General features: G+C 45.0%; 1 protein-coding gene across 3 annotated transcripts in view; it reads left to right on the plus strand.

The window, feature by feature from the left end:
• Positions 1–17403, plus strand: part of SLC30A10 (solute carrier family 30 member 10) — a gene marked incomplete at both ends in the record, with an annotated part of 33560 nt that overhangs the window by 7457 nt on the left and 8700 nt on the right. The window contains 2 exons of one of the 3 annotated variants that reach the window (XM_084246162.1): positions 13278–13821; positions 14521–14598. In XM_084246162.1, the coding sequence (XP_084102288.1) occupies positions 13278–13821; positions 14521–14598 (622 nt within the window). Of the gene's footprint in view, positions 1–13277; positions 13822–14501; positions 14599–17403 lie in introns of those variants that run through there. The other 2 variants (XM_084246163.1, XM_084246164.1) reach the window with 2 other exon arrangements.

The raw sequence follows: 17403 nt of genomic DNA on the forward strand, positions 1-17403 counted from the left end.
CACTTTGAGCCTCATCTCAGGTATCATCACTCCAATTAAATTTAATTTAATTTAATTTAATTTATTTTTTTAAAGATTTATTCATTTATGCATATAAGAGCTGGGGTACAGGCCAAAGATGCTGGGGGTGAGAGGATTCACCAGAGACAGAGTGGGGAGCAGAACAGGCAGATCTACTGAGATACACTGCTGAGGGGAGCAGCAGGCGAGACAGGAGAGGCCTGCTGTGCCATGTGGGTCAGCTCCCTGGTGGGGCACTGAACTCATCTGCTGAGGCTGCGGATAGCTTCATTGTGCTGATGCTTAACCCCTTGTGCCACCAGGGAGGCCCCATTACTCCAATTTTAAAGAATCTCTTTGCTTTTCCCTTGATAAATAAAACCAGTGTTTTCTTTTCCAAAGGGCTCTCGTAAAAGTTACCTTCCTCATTACTTATACTTTTTAACTCTTAAAAATGAGATCATTTTAAATGGTTTTAAATGGTCACAACAGAAATAACACATGCGTGTGCCACTTGTTGAACTAATTCAAGTGTGTGGTGTGGGGCACAGGTGTACTGTGGGCATCGGAGGGGAGAAATCCTATAATGTGAAAAAATAAGCAAGGATGTTAAACAAACAAACAAACAAACAAACAAATAATGCAAGGTAGGTCGTATTGCCAAGTTACAAATGAACAAACTGAGGCACTGAACTTTTTTAGTGAGCCCAAAGCTGAGGTCAGAGCAGGACTTTGCATTTTCTTGCCTCTCTCCTGCTATAGATGAGTTACCTCTCAAACCTCTCCCTCTTGTGAGTAAAGACAGTCCTGCTTTCCTAACCGAGAAGCTTAACTTTTGAGGAAGAGGGCAGGGGTGAAATGAAAGTTTTTTATTTTGGTTTTCAACTTGACCAGTTGCTTACAAATGATAAAGTACCTATTTGTTATTTTTCCCCTCTTTCATGGGTCATGATTTTTATAAAACATTGTGTTTGACTGTCTCTGATTGATTAATACATACTTGGGTTTTGCCATCGTTTTTTATGAGAGGCAATAATAGCTGGAGACTCCTTTTTCTTAGAAGATTATCTTCCAAAGTTCATGTTCTTGATATTTATTGTCTGCATCTGAGATGTCTTGAGAGAATTTTGAAGGAAGTAATTATAATTTTTTTTATTGAAGTAACATTGCTTTATAACATTATATAGGTCTCAGGTGTACATCATTATAGTCAACATCTGCATATTCTACATTAAGTTCAGTGCTAACGTCTAATTCCATCTGAAGGAAGTAGCTGTGGATGGGTAGATCTGTGGTCCTGGTCTTTATGCCCACAAAGCCCTAACACTGTATCCGCCCAACAAGATGTTCATAACTCAGACCACTGAAGGTGAGGGTTTGGTTCCTTCCAGAAGGACAGCAGAGAAGTCAGAAGTATCTGGATGCTTATTTTCTGTAGAATTCTTTTTTTTTTTTTTTTTTTATATAGAGGCATGTTTTATTTATTTATTTATTTGTTTGTTTGTTTTGTTTATACATGCACTGGGTACAGTCAGAAGCGCGGGAGGGCGAGAGAACTCACCAGAGCCAGAGCGGGGAGCAGAGCAGGCAGAAGGACCGAAGTACACCGCTGAGGGGAGCAGCGGGCGGCAGGAGAGGTCTGCGCGCCATGTGGGACCCTCCTCCAGTGGCCGGGGAGCAGCCGGGGATCGAACTGGCACCGCAGAAGCTGCGGGCAGCTTTGCAACCCAGCGCTCAACCGCTGCGCCACCGGGGAGCCCTTCTGTAGAATTCTTTACCTGAAGAAATTGCCTTGAGATTTTACAGGAGAGGAAAGAGGAGAACCAAATTTCATTCTATGGTGTGGTGACCGTCACAGAACTGACATTGTTAGGGCTTTATGGAGCCAATAAAGAATTCCGACTCATGAGTCTGATGCAAACTGAGATTAGGATCAAAAACAATGAGATAGAGATAAACATAAGCCCTCGGTTTTTTGATAATGGCTGGACTGGAGAGTATACCTGGGATGTGCCAGAATATCCTAGCAGTTATCTAGGCAGAAACCAAAGCCTGACAGAGCACAACAAGTAGAGACCGTGGGGCTGGATGCAGAGTGTGCTCACCTGAGGACAGGCAGTTCCCAGGGGGCAGCCCCGGGAGGGCTGAGCCAGGATTCTTCCATTTCCTGGGGTGGTTTCTCCCTTGGAGGTTGGCGAGGGAATGAAAGGCCAGAAAAGCTACAAGGATGCCCCCTGGTGGAAACAGGAGGCAGAAGATGGACTTGCTCATTCCTCCTGGCTCCCCCAGAGGGACTAGATGAAAGTTACCTGATGGCATTGCCGCACTTTCTAAGACTTGTACCCCCAACCTCAAACACTGCTTCCTTTGGGGTTCTCCTTGGGACTGGTGTTGGCATGCTCTGATGATTATCATGGATTAAGATAATAAATATGTCCATTTAATTGCCTCTGAATCCCATAAAAAAGTTCAGTGTCGCTCACTAGAGATTACAGAGTGACAGGAGACAACAGCACCAAGACACAGTAATCCTCCCCCCGTAATGAGAGGTTTTGATTTCCACAATTGTAGTTACCCCTGGTCCTTAAATACTACATAAAATAAGATATTTTGAGAGAGGGAAGAGTAGCCACATTCACCTTTTATTCATTATAGTATATTGTTATAATCGTTTTATTTTATTATTAGTTATTGTTAGTCTTTTACTGTGCCTGACTTATAAGTGAAACTCTGACATAGCTATGTATGTATAGGAAAAAGCAAAGTACGTACACAATTCGGTATTCGCTGTGGTTTTAGGCTTCTACTAGGGGGCTTGGAATGTACGCCTTGCAGATAAGGGGCAACCAGTGTATTCTCATAGTTCGATGTCAGCAATATAGACATGCCCCAAATGTTAACAATAATAATCTCCTCCTAATATCAAATGATGTTGGAAAAATTAAAAATGAATGAAATATTTAACTTTATGAGTTACTTTCCAAAGAAATCAAAGCCTCCCCCCTTTATTAAGTTAAAGATCAGACCAAAGACAAGAAGTCAAGTTGACACAAAACCCCAAAGCTTTCTCTCTTTGAACTCGGCCTCACTGTGAGTGTTTGGCTTGGCAGAGTCGCCCAGCCACAGCCAAGGCTGAAAACGCATGTTTCCTTGTGGTCTTGTTAGAGGCGATGAGGTTTTGTTGTTTATTTTATTGTTTTGTTTTGCTTTAGCCTTTCACCAAGGGGTTGAACTTACCGAGGATTTTTCTGATTCAGCTCTCCACCTTGCATGTATCTAAGTTGTGGCTCACCTGACAGTGTGACTGATAAAATCGGAGGAGGTGAGAGCGTCTGTCTTTGTCAGGAAGTTACCCGGAGGAGAGATTCAGACTTCATGTCACCTTTCTGGACTGGGTTTTCACTTCCTTTTTGGCCTCTGAGTATTTTCTTAATTTCCTGCTGTTCTCTTGAAAGAGTTTCAGAAGTTTGACTGAATCACATAATATTATTTCAGAGCGAGATACTTAACATAGGCAAATGTAGGTCCCCAGAACTTGGCATTTAGTCTAAGCCTGGTCATAACCACTTACAAGGACCACAGCAGAGACTCAGGGAGAGGACTAGTGTGCCCTGGACAGGAATCTGCTTGGTTTCTGCACCTCTCAGAGGCCAGTCTGCCGGACTCAGCCAGGACAGATCTCCCACTCAGCTTCATCACAAAGATCTCCCAACAGGAGGGTGACATGATACCAAGTTTCCTGTATCTGGTAAACACCTGTTCCCAGGGAGTGACATTTAAAACATCCCTGGCTACTTGCAGAGTTTAGGAATTTCAATGATGTCCTAGGATCTGGGAAATTCTGGCATTTTTCCTTTCCAATCAGCAGGAGTAAGATATGGAGACAGAGTCAGAATAGGGACTATGGAAGGAATAAGAGGAAGGAGAGAGGAAAATGGAGGAGCAAGAAGAAGCGGGAGGAGAAACAGGAGGAAGAGATGAGGAGGAGAAATAAGAAAAAGGAAAAGAGGGGCCTCCCTGGTGGCACAAGGGGTTAAGACACAACCTATGAAGCTGTCTGCAGCCACTGCAACAAGAGTTTGATCCCCGGCGGGCCAGGGAACTATCCACATGGTGCAGCAGACCTCTCCTGTCTTGCCCGCTGCTCTCCTCAGCAGTGTATTTCAGTCAGTCTGCCTGTTCTGTTCCCTACTCTGTCTCTGGTGAATCCTCTCACCCCCCCGCACCTCTGGCCTGTACCCCAGTTCTTGTATGCATAAATAAAAATAAAATCTTAAAAGAAAAAGGAAAAGAAGAAAAGGAAGGGAGAGGCCTCCTGAATTTCATCTCCTTCACCTATACCTGTTTTTCTCTGGCGTTTCTCATTCCTGCCCCTCAGACACTGCTCTAGCTCCAGAACTGCTGCCCAGGAGCTTCTCCCTGGCACCCACAGTTTCAGCCCAGGCTCAGCGTTACCAGGCTGTGAGCTGAAGTGGTTTTGAATATGTAAAGCTGCTGCTGCTGTTTGCCATCTTCCTGATATTATTCTTCCGCAGCTTTAGGATGCTGCAGTCTGGGGGAGGGCAGGGGAGCAGATCACCCTGCTCAATCTTCTGTTCTGAAGTTTTGGAGGTTCCGCTAGTGTGTTCTTTTTTGTTTTGTTTTGTTTTGTTTTTGTGTTTTCTTTTTTTACATATTTTATTTTATTTTATATATTTTTTACATCATTTTTCATTTTTGCACAATGTATGCATTTTTCATCTTGGTTATATTCCCCATACAATTCCACCCCCCTTATTTTGACCCTAATCCCTCCTCTCCCCACCACCCCCATAGTGTGTCTCTGGTTTATAGTTGATTTTGATTTTGATTTTATTATAATTAGTCTTTTTCCTGGTGGTACATATACACCATGGAATATTACTCAGCAATCAAAAAAGATAAACTCATGCAATTTGCAGCAACATGGATGGCGCTGGAAGGGATCATGCTCAGCGAAATAAGCCAGAAAGAAAAAGAAAAATACCGGATGGTCCGCTAGTGTGTTCTTTGCTCAGGCAGGCTTAGCGAAATTGTTAATGGTTTAATCACATTCTCAGTTGTTCCCTTTCCTACTCGACCACATGCAAAGCTTGTTGTTTTCTTGGACTTTCTCCTTCTACTTTGTCATTGCTTTCTGGGCCAGACCTTTGTTTTTCCCACGTAGATTTTTTTCTTATCACAGTGAGAGAAACGAAGTCAGTGTTTTATGGGTTTGCCAAATGCAACTGCTGTCCAAACAAATTCTGTCCACTCTCACCTCTAGGAGTTGGATCATCTCACTTGAAAAGCATTTCCAGCTAAACAGAAAACCTAACCCAGGCCAGGATCAAATGCTCTTCTTCTTGCCTCCATCCCCTTCCATGTGTCACCTGTTCCCGCAGGACACAGGCACACCCTTGCATCGACTAACGTTCCCTTTGAAGTTCATCTAATATGACCTGAAATATTGTGGGCTAATCATGCCAGGCTGCTCTTCTCAAGTAGCTCTTAATTTTGTGGAAGTTACTCTAGTTGTGTTAATCTCTGCATGGCCACTCTGTGTTCTTGTTGCTGCATAACAAGTCACCACAAATTTAGTGGCATGAAAAGTAATCATTTTATGATACTTGGGATTCTGTGGGTCAGAATTTGGAAAGGACACAGTGGGAACAGCCTTGTTTGGGGATGCTCAGAAGCAAGGTGAGGGGTGACTTGGTGGCAGGAAGCTGAATCACTCTGAAGGCTCACTCACTCATCTGTCTGGCTCCTGGGTCAAGGAGCTCACAGTTGAGGATACTGACCCCTCTTCATGTGGTGAGTTCTCCCCTCATTAAGGAGGCCTAAGGACATCGCCCGCCGTGACTCAGGGTTTCAAGTGTGAATGTTCTGTCAAACAAGGTAGATGTTTCCTGCCTTTTGTGACTGGTCCTCAGATTCTATGGATGACAAGCAAGTGACAAGAAGGTCAAGCCCAAAGACATCACTTCCGAATGGAAGGAGCCTCAAGTGCCTGTGGAAGACCTTGTGCCATTTCTGGAAAGAACAGTCTGCACACGCTCTGTCCTCCAGCTACAGCTCACGTCACTTCCACATGCAAAATACACTCACTGCTCCCCAAAACCCCTAAAGTCTCACCTCATGGACATCGGTTTGGGGTCCAGGGGCTCGTCATCTTTGTCAGGACGTGGCTGAGGCTCCGAGCACTGTACAGCCCCTCACATTCAGGTCCACCTGAGGATTGAGAACCAAGGACGCCCTCCCCGCCCACCCAACATGTAAGGGTGCGGCAGACAAGGTTATGGCTGGATTCCTGCATGCTTTCATTCTGGCCCCTATTTACAGCTTTAGGACAATGGCTAAAAGAATTGAAGTAATATATTGGTTTATAACATTACAGAGATTTCAGGTGTCCAGACTGGTAGACCAATATCTGCATGTGCTGCGCTGTGCGTGTCACCATGCGCCACATCCCTTTCCCCAGTTTCCCCACCTCCCCTCTGGTATCCACTATTTTGTCCCTGAGGGTCTAAGAGTTTTTGTTTTGTTTTGTCTTTTAGTGGCTCCCTGGGTCCACTCCCCCCTGAGGGTGGTAGGGAGCCTGGGCCCATCTGAAACCTGGTCTTTCTACCTCTGAAGGATTTCTTTGGTTTCAATGCCCAACTTTCTGATTTAACCCCTCTTTTAGGACTATTTATTCCAAATTAAAGGTAGGTAAAAACATGCAAATCAAAATGGAAAATGGATATGGAACAATCAATGTGTGCATTCTGAAGAAGTTTCTGAATTTCAAGAATAAAAAAGAATCTCATAGGTATCCAGACAGAAGAAAACTACCATCTGCAAGGGAACAAATATCAGGCTGGACTGGGATTTCTCCACAGTAATAAGCAATGACAAGATACAATGAATCGATGTCTGCACAGTCCTGGATAGTTTTATGCATGTATAAATGGCAACATAAAATATATATGTATGTGAAACCCAATATCCTTTATTGAAAAAAAAAAACCCACTTAATGAAATCCAGCCAACTAAAATATGAATCAAGATAAGCTCAGTAGTTCAAAATCCATGATATAAAAGGATTGCTAGTAAGCATTAAGTGAGCTTAAATATAGAAATAATTTTAAGCCATTTTGATAATTCTAAGTACAAAATAGAATGTTAATGTTTGACATACTAACAAGAAGAGCATTAGGGAAAAAAACCTTTGAGAATAGTTAAATAGACCCCTGCCAAAATTTTAAAGACCTCATGGGCTAATAATTAGAAGCCTAGGGAAACTGGAACTCTCATACATTTTTTTATAGAAGAAAAAAATAAAATTTTCTGTTTGCAGATGATATGATTATCTATCTAGAATATACCAGGAAATTTATAAAACAACTATAAGAACTAAAAAGTGAGTTTAGCAAGGTCAGAGGGTAAGAGGTTAATACAAAAAAAATCTGTTACATTCTTAGACATTAGCAGCAATTAATAAAAAATATTTTTTTATAAAAAGTAAAATGAGGCTAACAATTTCATGGGTTCTTGATAGATGTATAAATTTGCACCATACTTTTGGGTGGCAGTTTGGCAATTGCTATAAACAATTTTCAATGCTTGTACTCTTGGACTCAGTATTTGTAGGAGCTTGTACTTCAAAAGGTGACATATATGCAGTAGGATTCTTTTCCAGCAGTGGAGATAAGATAAAATATATACATCTCTACTATAAATAACATAAGCAAAGAGAATGAGGTGATCATTTGGAAGGAGAACCTTCCAGAAAGGTTGATCAACCTTAGCTTTGCTTTCTAAAATATGAATCAAAATGAGCACAGATGCCGCTGTGATTGTCCAAATGCCATGCTTGGTGATGGGGTCAAGTCTGCTCATCTCTGAAGTTTACGGTATCATTTGATTATTCCTAGCTGCAAAAACTAAACAAGTAACTGACTCTCTAACTCAGTTTTCTTAAGGTAAAATGAAGTCTCATTACCTTCCTACTTGTTCTGTGAATAGCATCAGGGAGGACCCCTGAGTGTGTCTGAAGGGCACTGTGAAATACTCCTGGGGTCATTAATGCCACTTAGCTCCTAATTCCATGTGTGAGCAGGACTGTGCAAACAGTGAGCATACCATAGTGCTCCAAAGCTCTGAACCCATATTAGAGCTGCCTCCTCCTAAGCAGGCTGCACCTCCCAGGTGTCTGAGTACCTCAACAGTCCAAAGTGGGACTGACCATCTCCAAAGTTCTATCTTTTCACATCTCATGCCTCTAACTTAAAAAAAAAAAAGAGTGATTCCTCCGGGCCAAGAATCTCTTCAATGTAGGGCCTCCCTGGTGGCCCAAGAGGTTAAGCACCACACTATGAAACTATCCGCAGCCTCTGCAGCAAGAGTTTGATCACCTGCCGGCCAGAGAGCAACCCACATGGCAAAGCAGACCTCTTCTGTCTCACCTGCTGCTCCCCTCAGCAGTGTATTTTGGTTGATCTCCCAGTTCTGTTCCCCATTTTGTCTCTGGTGAATCCTCTCACCCTCCTGCATCTCTGGCCTGTACCCTGGCTCTTATATGTATAAATAAATAAATCTTAAAAAAAATCTCTTCAATGTAATGTATGCTGTAAAACTTTGAGGGACAAAATAAGTATGCATGGAGTTCAAAAAATACTTCCAAACGGCCAACGAGTTACAGATGTACGTGTTATATAAATTCACCAATGAAGAGCTGACTGTGTGCACCAGACCAGAGAAACAATTTCCTTCTGAAATGTCACCACTGCTCTCATGCTGAGTGTGTCTGGAGCAGGGTGTTGGCAAGAAGTCTCCATCTTTTGATGATGTGATTAAAGTCTGCTGTGCTATGGGGAATAAGAATAACCCCGCGTAATCTCTTTGGAATAAGATTTCGGTGCCTTGGACAAGATTCCCACTCTCTTTGTTGAAGGGAGCATCACTTCTTGTCTTGAATAGAACTGAAAAATAAAAACAGATGCCTTTTCAATTCCTTAAAAAAAATCACTGATGTATTAATTTCCAGATTAAATTCAGTACAGAAAGAACTTTTAGCATCACAATGTCTGATTTTTTGAATCCTAGCACATCAAGTTCTGTACTCATCGAAAGTGAACTTTAGAATAATGTGGGGTGAAGAACAGAAACTCTAGATGCCTTAATCATCAAAACTGCATGGTATTGGAACAAGAACAGACACACAGACCAATGGAATCAAATGGAAAATCCAGAAATAAACCCACAGATCTATGGTCAACTAATCTTTGACAAAGGAGCAAAGAATATGCATTGGAGCAAAGAAAGTTTGTTCAATAAATGGTGCTGGGAAAACTAGGTCACTACATGCAAAAGAATGAAGCTTGACTACTAACTAACACCATGCACAAAAACCAACTCAAAATGGATTAAAGAACTAGACATAAGACCTGAAACCATAAAATACATAGAAGGAAATATAGGTGAAACACTTCGTGATATGCACATCAAAGGCACCTTTACAGACACATCACCCAAAGCAGTGATAGTGAAGGCAAAGATAAACAGCTGGGACTACATCAAATTAAAGAGCTTCTGCACAGCAAAAGAGACAATAACCAAAACAAAGAGAAACCCCACCAACTGGGAGAACATTCTTGCACACAACAATAATGATAAAGGACTGATCACAAAAATCTACAAAGAGCTGATGAGACTCAACAACAACAAAGAAAATAATCCAGTCAAAAAATGGGCAGAAGAGCTAAAAAGAAATTTCTCTGAAGGGGAAATGCAAATGGCCAACAGGCATATGAAAAAATGTTCAACATCACTTGTAATCAGGGAAATGCAAATCAAAACTACCATGAGATACCATCTTACACCAGTGAGAATGGCACATATTAAAAAACTAGCAACAACATATGTTGGCGAGGTTGTGGAGGAAAAGGAACTCTCCTGCACGGCTGGTGGGAGTGCAAACTGGTCCAACCACTATGGAGAGCTGTGTGGAGATTCCTCAACCTGCTAAAGATGGAGCTTCCATATGATCTAGCAATTCCATTCCTAGGTATTTACCCAAAGGACACAGAAACATCAATTCCAAAGAGCACCTGCACCCCTATGTTTATAGCAGCACTGTTTACAATAGCTAAGCTTTGGAAACAACCCAGAGGCCCAAGAATAAATGACTGGATCAAGAAGATGTGGTACATATACACCATGGAATATTACTCAGCATTCAAAAAGATGAACTCATGCAATTTGCAGCAACATGGATAGAGCTGGAAGGGATCATGCTCAGCGAAATAAGCCAGAAAGAAAAAGAAAAATACTGGATGGTCTCACTCATAGCAGGAATCTAGAAAACTTAAATAAGGGACCAGGAAAAAGAATAATAACTATAAGAAAGAAAATATCAAAATCAACAAATAACTAAGAACAAGAGACACTCTATGGGGGTTGGGGGGCAGGGAAAGGAGGGCTTGGGGTCAAAATAAGGGGGTTGTAATTGTATGGGGAATATAAAAATAAAATGTAAATTTAAAATAAATAAATAAATAAATTTCTGGAAGGAAAAAAAAAAGAAAAAAGAAACTCTAGATGCCTTAATCAGATCTCAATTCTATCACAGACTGTCTGATTTGGGGCAATGTCTGGGTTTTAGATTTGTCATGCATAAAAGTGTCCTTCTTTTATGAGGCTGTAGTGAAGAAGAAATGAGATAATGCCTAGAAAGCTCTCTGCACAGGGGTGTGGCAGGAGTTCAACAAACAAAAGCCGTTAAAACCTCCTAATTTCCAGTCAAGTATAAGATAGTCTAGATTTTGGTCAATCAACTTAAGTTTTATATAGTTGGTCAAAACATTTTTCTTAAATGCGTTTTGTTGACACCCTTAGCCTTGTTACAGTCAGGAAAGCAGGCCCTCGACACTGAACAGCCACTGGCTCTGGCTCTGACTCCCTTCTGGGGCGGTGACACAACTCTCCTTATCTGCCTTGGTTGGGAGAATGACAGGCAACAGGAACAAGTGATATAGTTCTGCTGATGTCAGGTTTTCTTTCAGTTGTGAACAACCGAGAAGTACAATGCGCAGGGAGTATGTTCCCCCAGCCAGTGATTTCCTAAAGGCCCCTCTCTCTGGCTTTGACTGTTGCTTGCTGTTGTCTGTGAAATTTTTCAGAGATTTTGCAGTTTGAAAACAGTATGAGCTGACCCAGGGAGGGTCCAGGTCTGCCTGCTCTCTTGTCTATGTGTGTCACTTGCTGGTCAAGAAGCAGAGTAATTGTGTCATGGGAACACTAAGGCTGACTTGCTAATGACATCATGTGGGCCTCAGCACCACGTTGCACCTCCCTCCTCCACGCTCTTCTTCCCTACCCCACGCCCCTTTTTTCTTCCTGTCTGGTTTTTAAAAAATGCTTACTTACTGGGTCTCCCCTGGTGGCACAGTGGTTAAGTGCTGGGCTGCGAAGCTGCCAGCAGCCTCTGCAGTGGCAATTCGATCCCCAGCCGCCAGCGAGGGTCCCACATGGCGTGCAGACCTCTCCCGCCACCCGCTGCTCCCCTCAGCAGTGTATTAGGTCAGTCTGCCTGTTCTGTTCCCTGATCTGGCTCTGGTGAGTTCTCTCACCCTCCTGCGCTTCTGACTGTACCCAGTGCTTGTATAAATAAATAAATCAATCTTTAAAAATAAAAAAAGCTTACTTATTAAGTAAAAAAAATTTTTGCTTTAAAAAATACAAGCAGCTAACATTTACAGAGGGCTTACTTACTATATGTCAGCCACTATGATAATTACTGTACACCTGTGAATCCAATTTATCCTCCCAAGCTGATGAGGAGTCACTATTAATATACCCATTTTACAGGAGTGTAAACAGGCCCAGGCAGCTTCGCCGGGCTAGACAAGAATGGGCCCAGAGTCAGAGTGCTCTGCTTGTGGATACTGTGGCTTTTTTTGTTTTTGCGGTGAGATATTTTTGTTTATTTTCATGCCAGAAGGAGATATGGATTTTTTGGGACTGGTTAAAGTTCAGGTGTTGGGGTGGGGGAGGGAGAATAGAGATCAGCAGACTTTCTCTTGGGCAAATTTTGGAGACAAGAATATACAGCAGAAACCAACCAACCAACAGACCTGCAAACTTCCCACCCCCTGCCCCCCAGAAGCAGGCACTTTCCTTCAACAGCCCCTTCCCCAGCCTCTCCCAGAGCCCTGGGTAACTTTGACTTGGGGGGAGGGAAACTGTTGTCAACGGGAAAGGCTGTAATGGGAATAGACTGTGTGAGGGTCAGAACATTGAACCAGCAGTGTCAGGTCATGCTGTGAGGGCCACACGCAGGCAGGCGAATATTCTCTCCGGTGCAGACAGAGACAACACACTGGCAGACCTGTCCTGGCTTCTTTGTGGCCAAGGGAGTTGTGTCTAGCATAGAAAAGGTGTATTTCTGAGTGCTGAGAGGTGGTGGTGGTGGTGGTAACTGTGCAGTCCTGGGTTGGGGGAAGGGGGTGACTGTGCAGTCTTGGGGTAGCCGGCCCTTCACCTGGGAAGGAGGCCTTGTGAGTGAAGATCCAAAAGGAGCAGGGGACAGGGTGGCTGTTGTACCCTAAGAAGGTAACAGAAGCCCATTTATGAAGAATAGAAGACAAGACAGCCACCCCGCCATGGGGTGGCCGAGAGATGGGTCAGCTCCACCTTCAAGATGCAAAACCTAGAAAGCACCCTGAAGGGTAGGCTTGCCAGGGGGGTGCTGCTGGGCCTCGTGGGTCAACAGCAGACTGGCCTGCAAGCACGAAGAAGGTGGAGAACAGCACAGCCAGCGCACACACCCGCCGGGGCAGGGCCCTTATCACGGAGGGTCAACAGTCAGGGTGATGTTGGTGATGAGGGAAGCAGAGCGCAGGGTCTTGGGGCGACTCCCACCTCTCCGAGGGGGTCCTTATGTGAGCAGTGACATCAGACACGCCCCCTCTCCACAGGAGCCCCCCTCCGCAGCCCAGCTCTGTCCCAGGAGGGCAGATCTTGGCCCGTGGCCACCTGCCAAGTGAGGCCGGGCCGCGGGGGAGGGGCCGGGGCCGGGGCCGGGGCCGGGAGGAGACGTGAGTGAGGACTCTTAGATATCGCCGCGCCACCACGGCGGGGCCCCTCCTTTAGACTCTGTCCTTGCGCGCGGATCTGGGGGCGCTGCGCCTCGCCGTATAAGAAGCCGGCGGGCCGGGATCCGGGGAGGCGGTGCCAGGCGCGGGTGGCCGAGGCCGGGGTGCGCGGCGCCCCCACCTGTGGCGGGCGGCGGCGACATGGGCCGCTACTCGGGCAAGACGTGCCGCCTGCTCTTCATGCTGGTGCTCACCGTCGCCTTCTTCGTGGCCGAGCTGGTGTCGGGCTACCTGGGCAACTCCATCGCGCTGCTCTCCGACTCGTTCAACATGCTGTCCGACCTGATCTCGCTGTGCGTGGGGCTGGCCGCCGGCTACATCGCCCGGCGCGCCCCGGGGGGCCTGGGCGCCACCTACGGCTACGCGCGCGCCGAGGTGGTGGGCGCGCTCAGCAACGCGGTCTTCCTCACCGCGCTCTGCTTCACCATCTTCGTGGAGGCCGTGCTGCGCCTGGCCCGGCCCGAGCGCATCGACGACCCCGAGCTGGTGCTGATCGTCGGCGCCCTGGGGCTGGCGGTCAACGTGGTGGGGCTGCTCATCTTCCAGGACTGCGCCGCCTGCTTCGCCCGCTGCGGCCGGCGCCGCCGCCCGCCGCCGCCCGCCGCCCCCGGCCCGGACTCGGCCCGGACCCTCCCCGCGCCCGGGCAGGACGAGAAGGGGGCGACCGTGTTCGCCAACGTAGCAGGTGCCTTTCGGTTGCATCCTCTGGACCTCTGCGCCCGCCTGCCCTTCCCTGCTGCGCGCGCGCTGGCCCCACGCCCTCCTTTTCTTCCCCGCTGCTTAAAAAAGAAATTAAATCCGTGTCTTCTGCAGTCCCGCTTTACTTCTTTGCTGAGGACGTAACCTATTCCCCACCATTTCTTTTCTTTTCTTTTTTAAAACATTTATTTATTTATGCATACGATTTCTTTTTCACCCCCCTCTGGATTTCCACCCCCCCCCCCACACACACACCCGGCCTCACTACCCCCTCCTATTTGCTCTGTATAGGAATATCGATTTCTTGGAACTCAGTTATTGTTATTAAGCAACAGCCAGTGCTCCCCACCCCCTTCGCTAGCTGCTGTCCGCACTTAGGGTCCCCCCCTCTCCCTAGAGCCGTTCTTCTGTCCCCTTGGGGGTTGTGGGTTTTGGAGAGGCGGGGCCAGGCGTCACCTTGTGCTTCTGTTATAACTTGAATGGAAGTCTGAATGCAGTCCAAAGGTGGATCATAAGTCTTATCTCAAGGGCGAAATGCCCTGTTTTAGACTGTGTGTGTGTGTGTGTGGGGGGGGTGTCTGATAAGCAAGTGGGGTTTTAAAATAACAAAAACTCTTTTTGAGTTCATTGGTTCTTTTTGTTTGTAGAACTTATACACAACACAAGGTTTCTTCTTTGAATGCAGGTGATTCTCTGAACACCCAGAATGAGCCAGAGGAGACCATGAAAAAGGAGAAAAAGTCCGAAGCCCTGAATATCAGAGGTAGGATGGGCCTGGGCTTCATTGGGAAATTCTTTTCACATTGAAACATGTGGATAGTGTTCTACTCTATGTTCGTGCTTGTGTTTTAATAAGGTGTGTTAGAAAAGAGGCTGGCACCATGCTGGACTGTGACCCCCAGCTCTTGCCTAATAATTGCATTGATTCTGAGGGAAACATCATTTGCTAATGATTGATCCTTGGCCCACTTAGACCCACCTGATGCTGCCTGCTCCAGATTTGGAGGGGTGGGGGGGAGCGGCGTGCTTTACTCAATTTTGTCCACCCAAGGAGGTCCTAACATGAAATTCAGCCCATTTTGGTGGAATATAATTTTTTTAAAGATTTATTTATTTATGCATACAAGAACTGGGGTACAGGCCAGAGGTGTAGGGGTGAGAGCATTCACCAAAGACAGAGTGGGGAGCAGAACAGGCAGAGCTAATGAAATACACTGCTGAGGAGAGCAGCAGGAGAGTCAGGAGAGGTCTGCTGTGCCATGTGGGTCACCTCGCTGGCCGGAGATGGAACTTATGCTGCAGTGGCTGCGGATAGCTTCATAGTGCTGTGTCTTAACCCCTTGTGCCACCAGGAGGGTTCATGGAATATAATTTTGATAAAATTAGAAAAGAGTTTAGATGGGCTGCTGCCCACGGTGGTATTGCTGTATGACCTGATCATCTCCATTATTTCTGCCACGAATCTGCTTCTGTGATGGTCTGCTGATTCTGAATCTCTGCTTCTGAGCCTGAAATGGGGTTTCTGGAGAAACGTGTGAAGGCCTCTCACTAGCATTCCTCCTACCATGTGCCCAAGTTCATGAGCACTGGACAAAGATCAGCCCAGGTGCCTTTCTCACCAAACAACATTCTGAGTGTCTTCTCCTTTCAGACTTCTTGGGCACAGACTTGGCTACAGTGATTCCAAAAGGGACAAACCCTAGTCTTGACAAAGGTTATGCAGCTGTTTATTTTGAGATGGTTTGAGGAATCCAATAATGGAGCACAGATGGAAATACTACAAAAAAAGACAGATAATTCACGAGACACCTTCATTTTTGAATCTCACATCTGATTTGCAAAGTGATCAGAAAATAACAAACAAAGATCAGAAAATAGCAATAACACAGGCACTCCAAAAATTTTTAAGTGAATTTACTTTTAGAAAATATAGATGAAGTAGGCTATTTGCTAAACAGTTCGATCATGAATTTTTGGGAAAGAAATTCTTTTTTTTTTTTTAAAACTTTTTTATTTTCTTACATTGTTGTTTATTTTCGTAAAATATTTGATTTCTCCACTCATGTGTCGTCCCCATAAATCTCTTACTACCACATCACCTGTCTCTTTCATGCCCTATTTTGACCCATCTCCCTTCTCCTCCCCTGCTGTATGACTCAGATCCACAGTTTGCCTGCACTTCTCTCTCTCTCTCTCTCTCTCTCTCTCTCTCTCTCTCTCTCTCTCCCCTTTGTTCAGTTTCCCTATATTCTTCCCATAAGTGAAACCATCTGATATTTTTCTTTTTTAGGGCAAAGAAATTCTATAATGGAAAACCATAATTCCTTTATCTTTCTTCCTTAGGTTCAGTTAACACATACATATATGTGTAGATAGATAGAAGGCTTTGTGATGGACTTAATTCTTCATTCTTCTCTTGCAGAATTGAGAGGAAGCAGATAGGGTGGAAAGAAGCAAGAAAGAAAGCAGAGTAGACCCCAATAGATACTGTGAGTGTGTTTGGGAAGCATAATGGAAGAGACACCTGTAGGATTTTACTGATCTTCAGTCCAGAGCTATTCAAGCTCCTAGGAAGAAAAATGCCATTGCTGTATGGGGGTCTGGGGTCCACATGCAACTCTAGCTTCTGATGAGGGTTAATAATACAGGGGCTGAAGATTGGATCTGGGCTCAGTCTGTTTGAGCTTGGCTCTTGGCTCTGCCATGTGACTTTGGGATAGTTACTGAGCCTCACTAAGCCTCCAATTCCTCATCCTTACTGTGAGACTCATGTGAGCAGCCACTTTGTGGAGGGTGGAGGGGTTAAAGCATGAAAGTGGCCAGGCCTGTGGAAGGAGCATCAGCTAAGCTACCTCTTTGCAGAGCACATGCTTGGTGCCAGGCACATGTCATGAAGGAGTCCCTTAGGATTTGTGGCAGTCTTCTGAGATGGTATTGTTGTCGTTCAGGTAGTGAGTGGAATTGCTAGGCTGGAACCCAGGCTGCTTCAATAAGGGGACATCAGTTCTCTTTGTGGGGGCTAACAAGGGCTTTTTTTTTTTTGGATTTTGGGTTAAGTGTAAGGCTGACCTTATTGCAGCTGCAATGCAGGGGAAGGTCACAGAATGTCAGAGCTGGGAAGGCCTTGGGGAAATGAACTTTCTCTTTGACAAATGAAGGATAGTGTATAGAGAACGTGGTGGTTTTCCAAGTCACCCAAGGAAGCAGCAGAGGCAGGGCACATGCTTCACTTCCTGCTACTCTCCCGATCACACACTGTCTCTCTACTCGCTTGGAAACCAGCTGGCTTCTGCAGTGCACACTGTCTACTGGAGGATTACCTTGCTGATATTTAAACCACTGCTTTAGAAGGCAGGATGGACCTTCCAGATATGCAGGGGTGCAGATATCTGATGGGATTCTTATGAATCAAAGTAATTTCTTGATTTTCATGACTGTTCCTCTTATTCCCATAGAATTTTTAAAAAGCCTTCAAGGAATACGTCCTGTCTTCTACTGCAAAGCACGGTGTAAACACAACCCCTTTAAACATTTTTGTCCATATACTTTGTAGTGGTTGATCTTATTT

The sequence above is a fragment of the Talpa europaea genome, assembly GCF_964194135.1.
Source record: "Talpa europaea genome assembly, chromosome: 10".
NCBI lineage: Eukaryota > Metazoa > Chordata > Mammalia > Eulipotyphla > Talpidae > Talpa > Talpa europaea.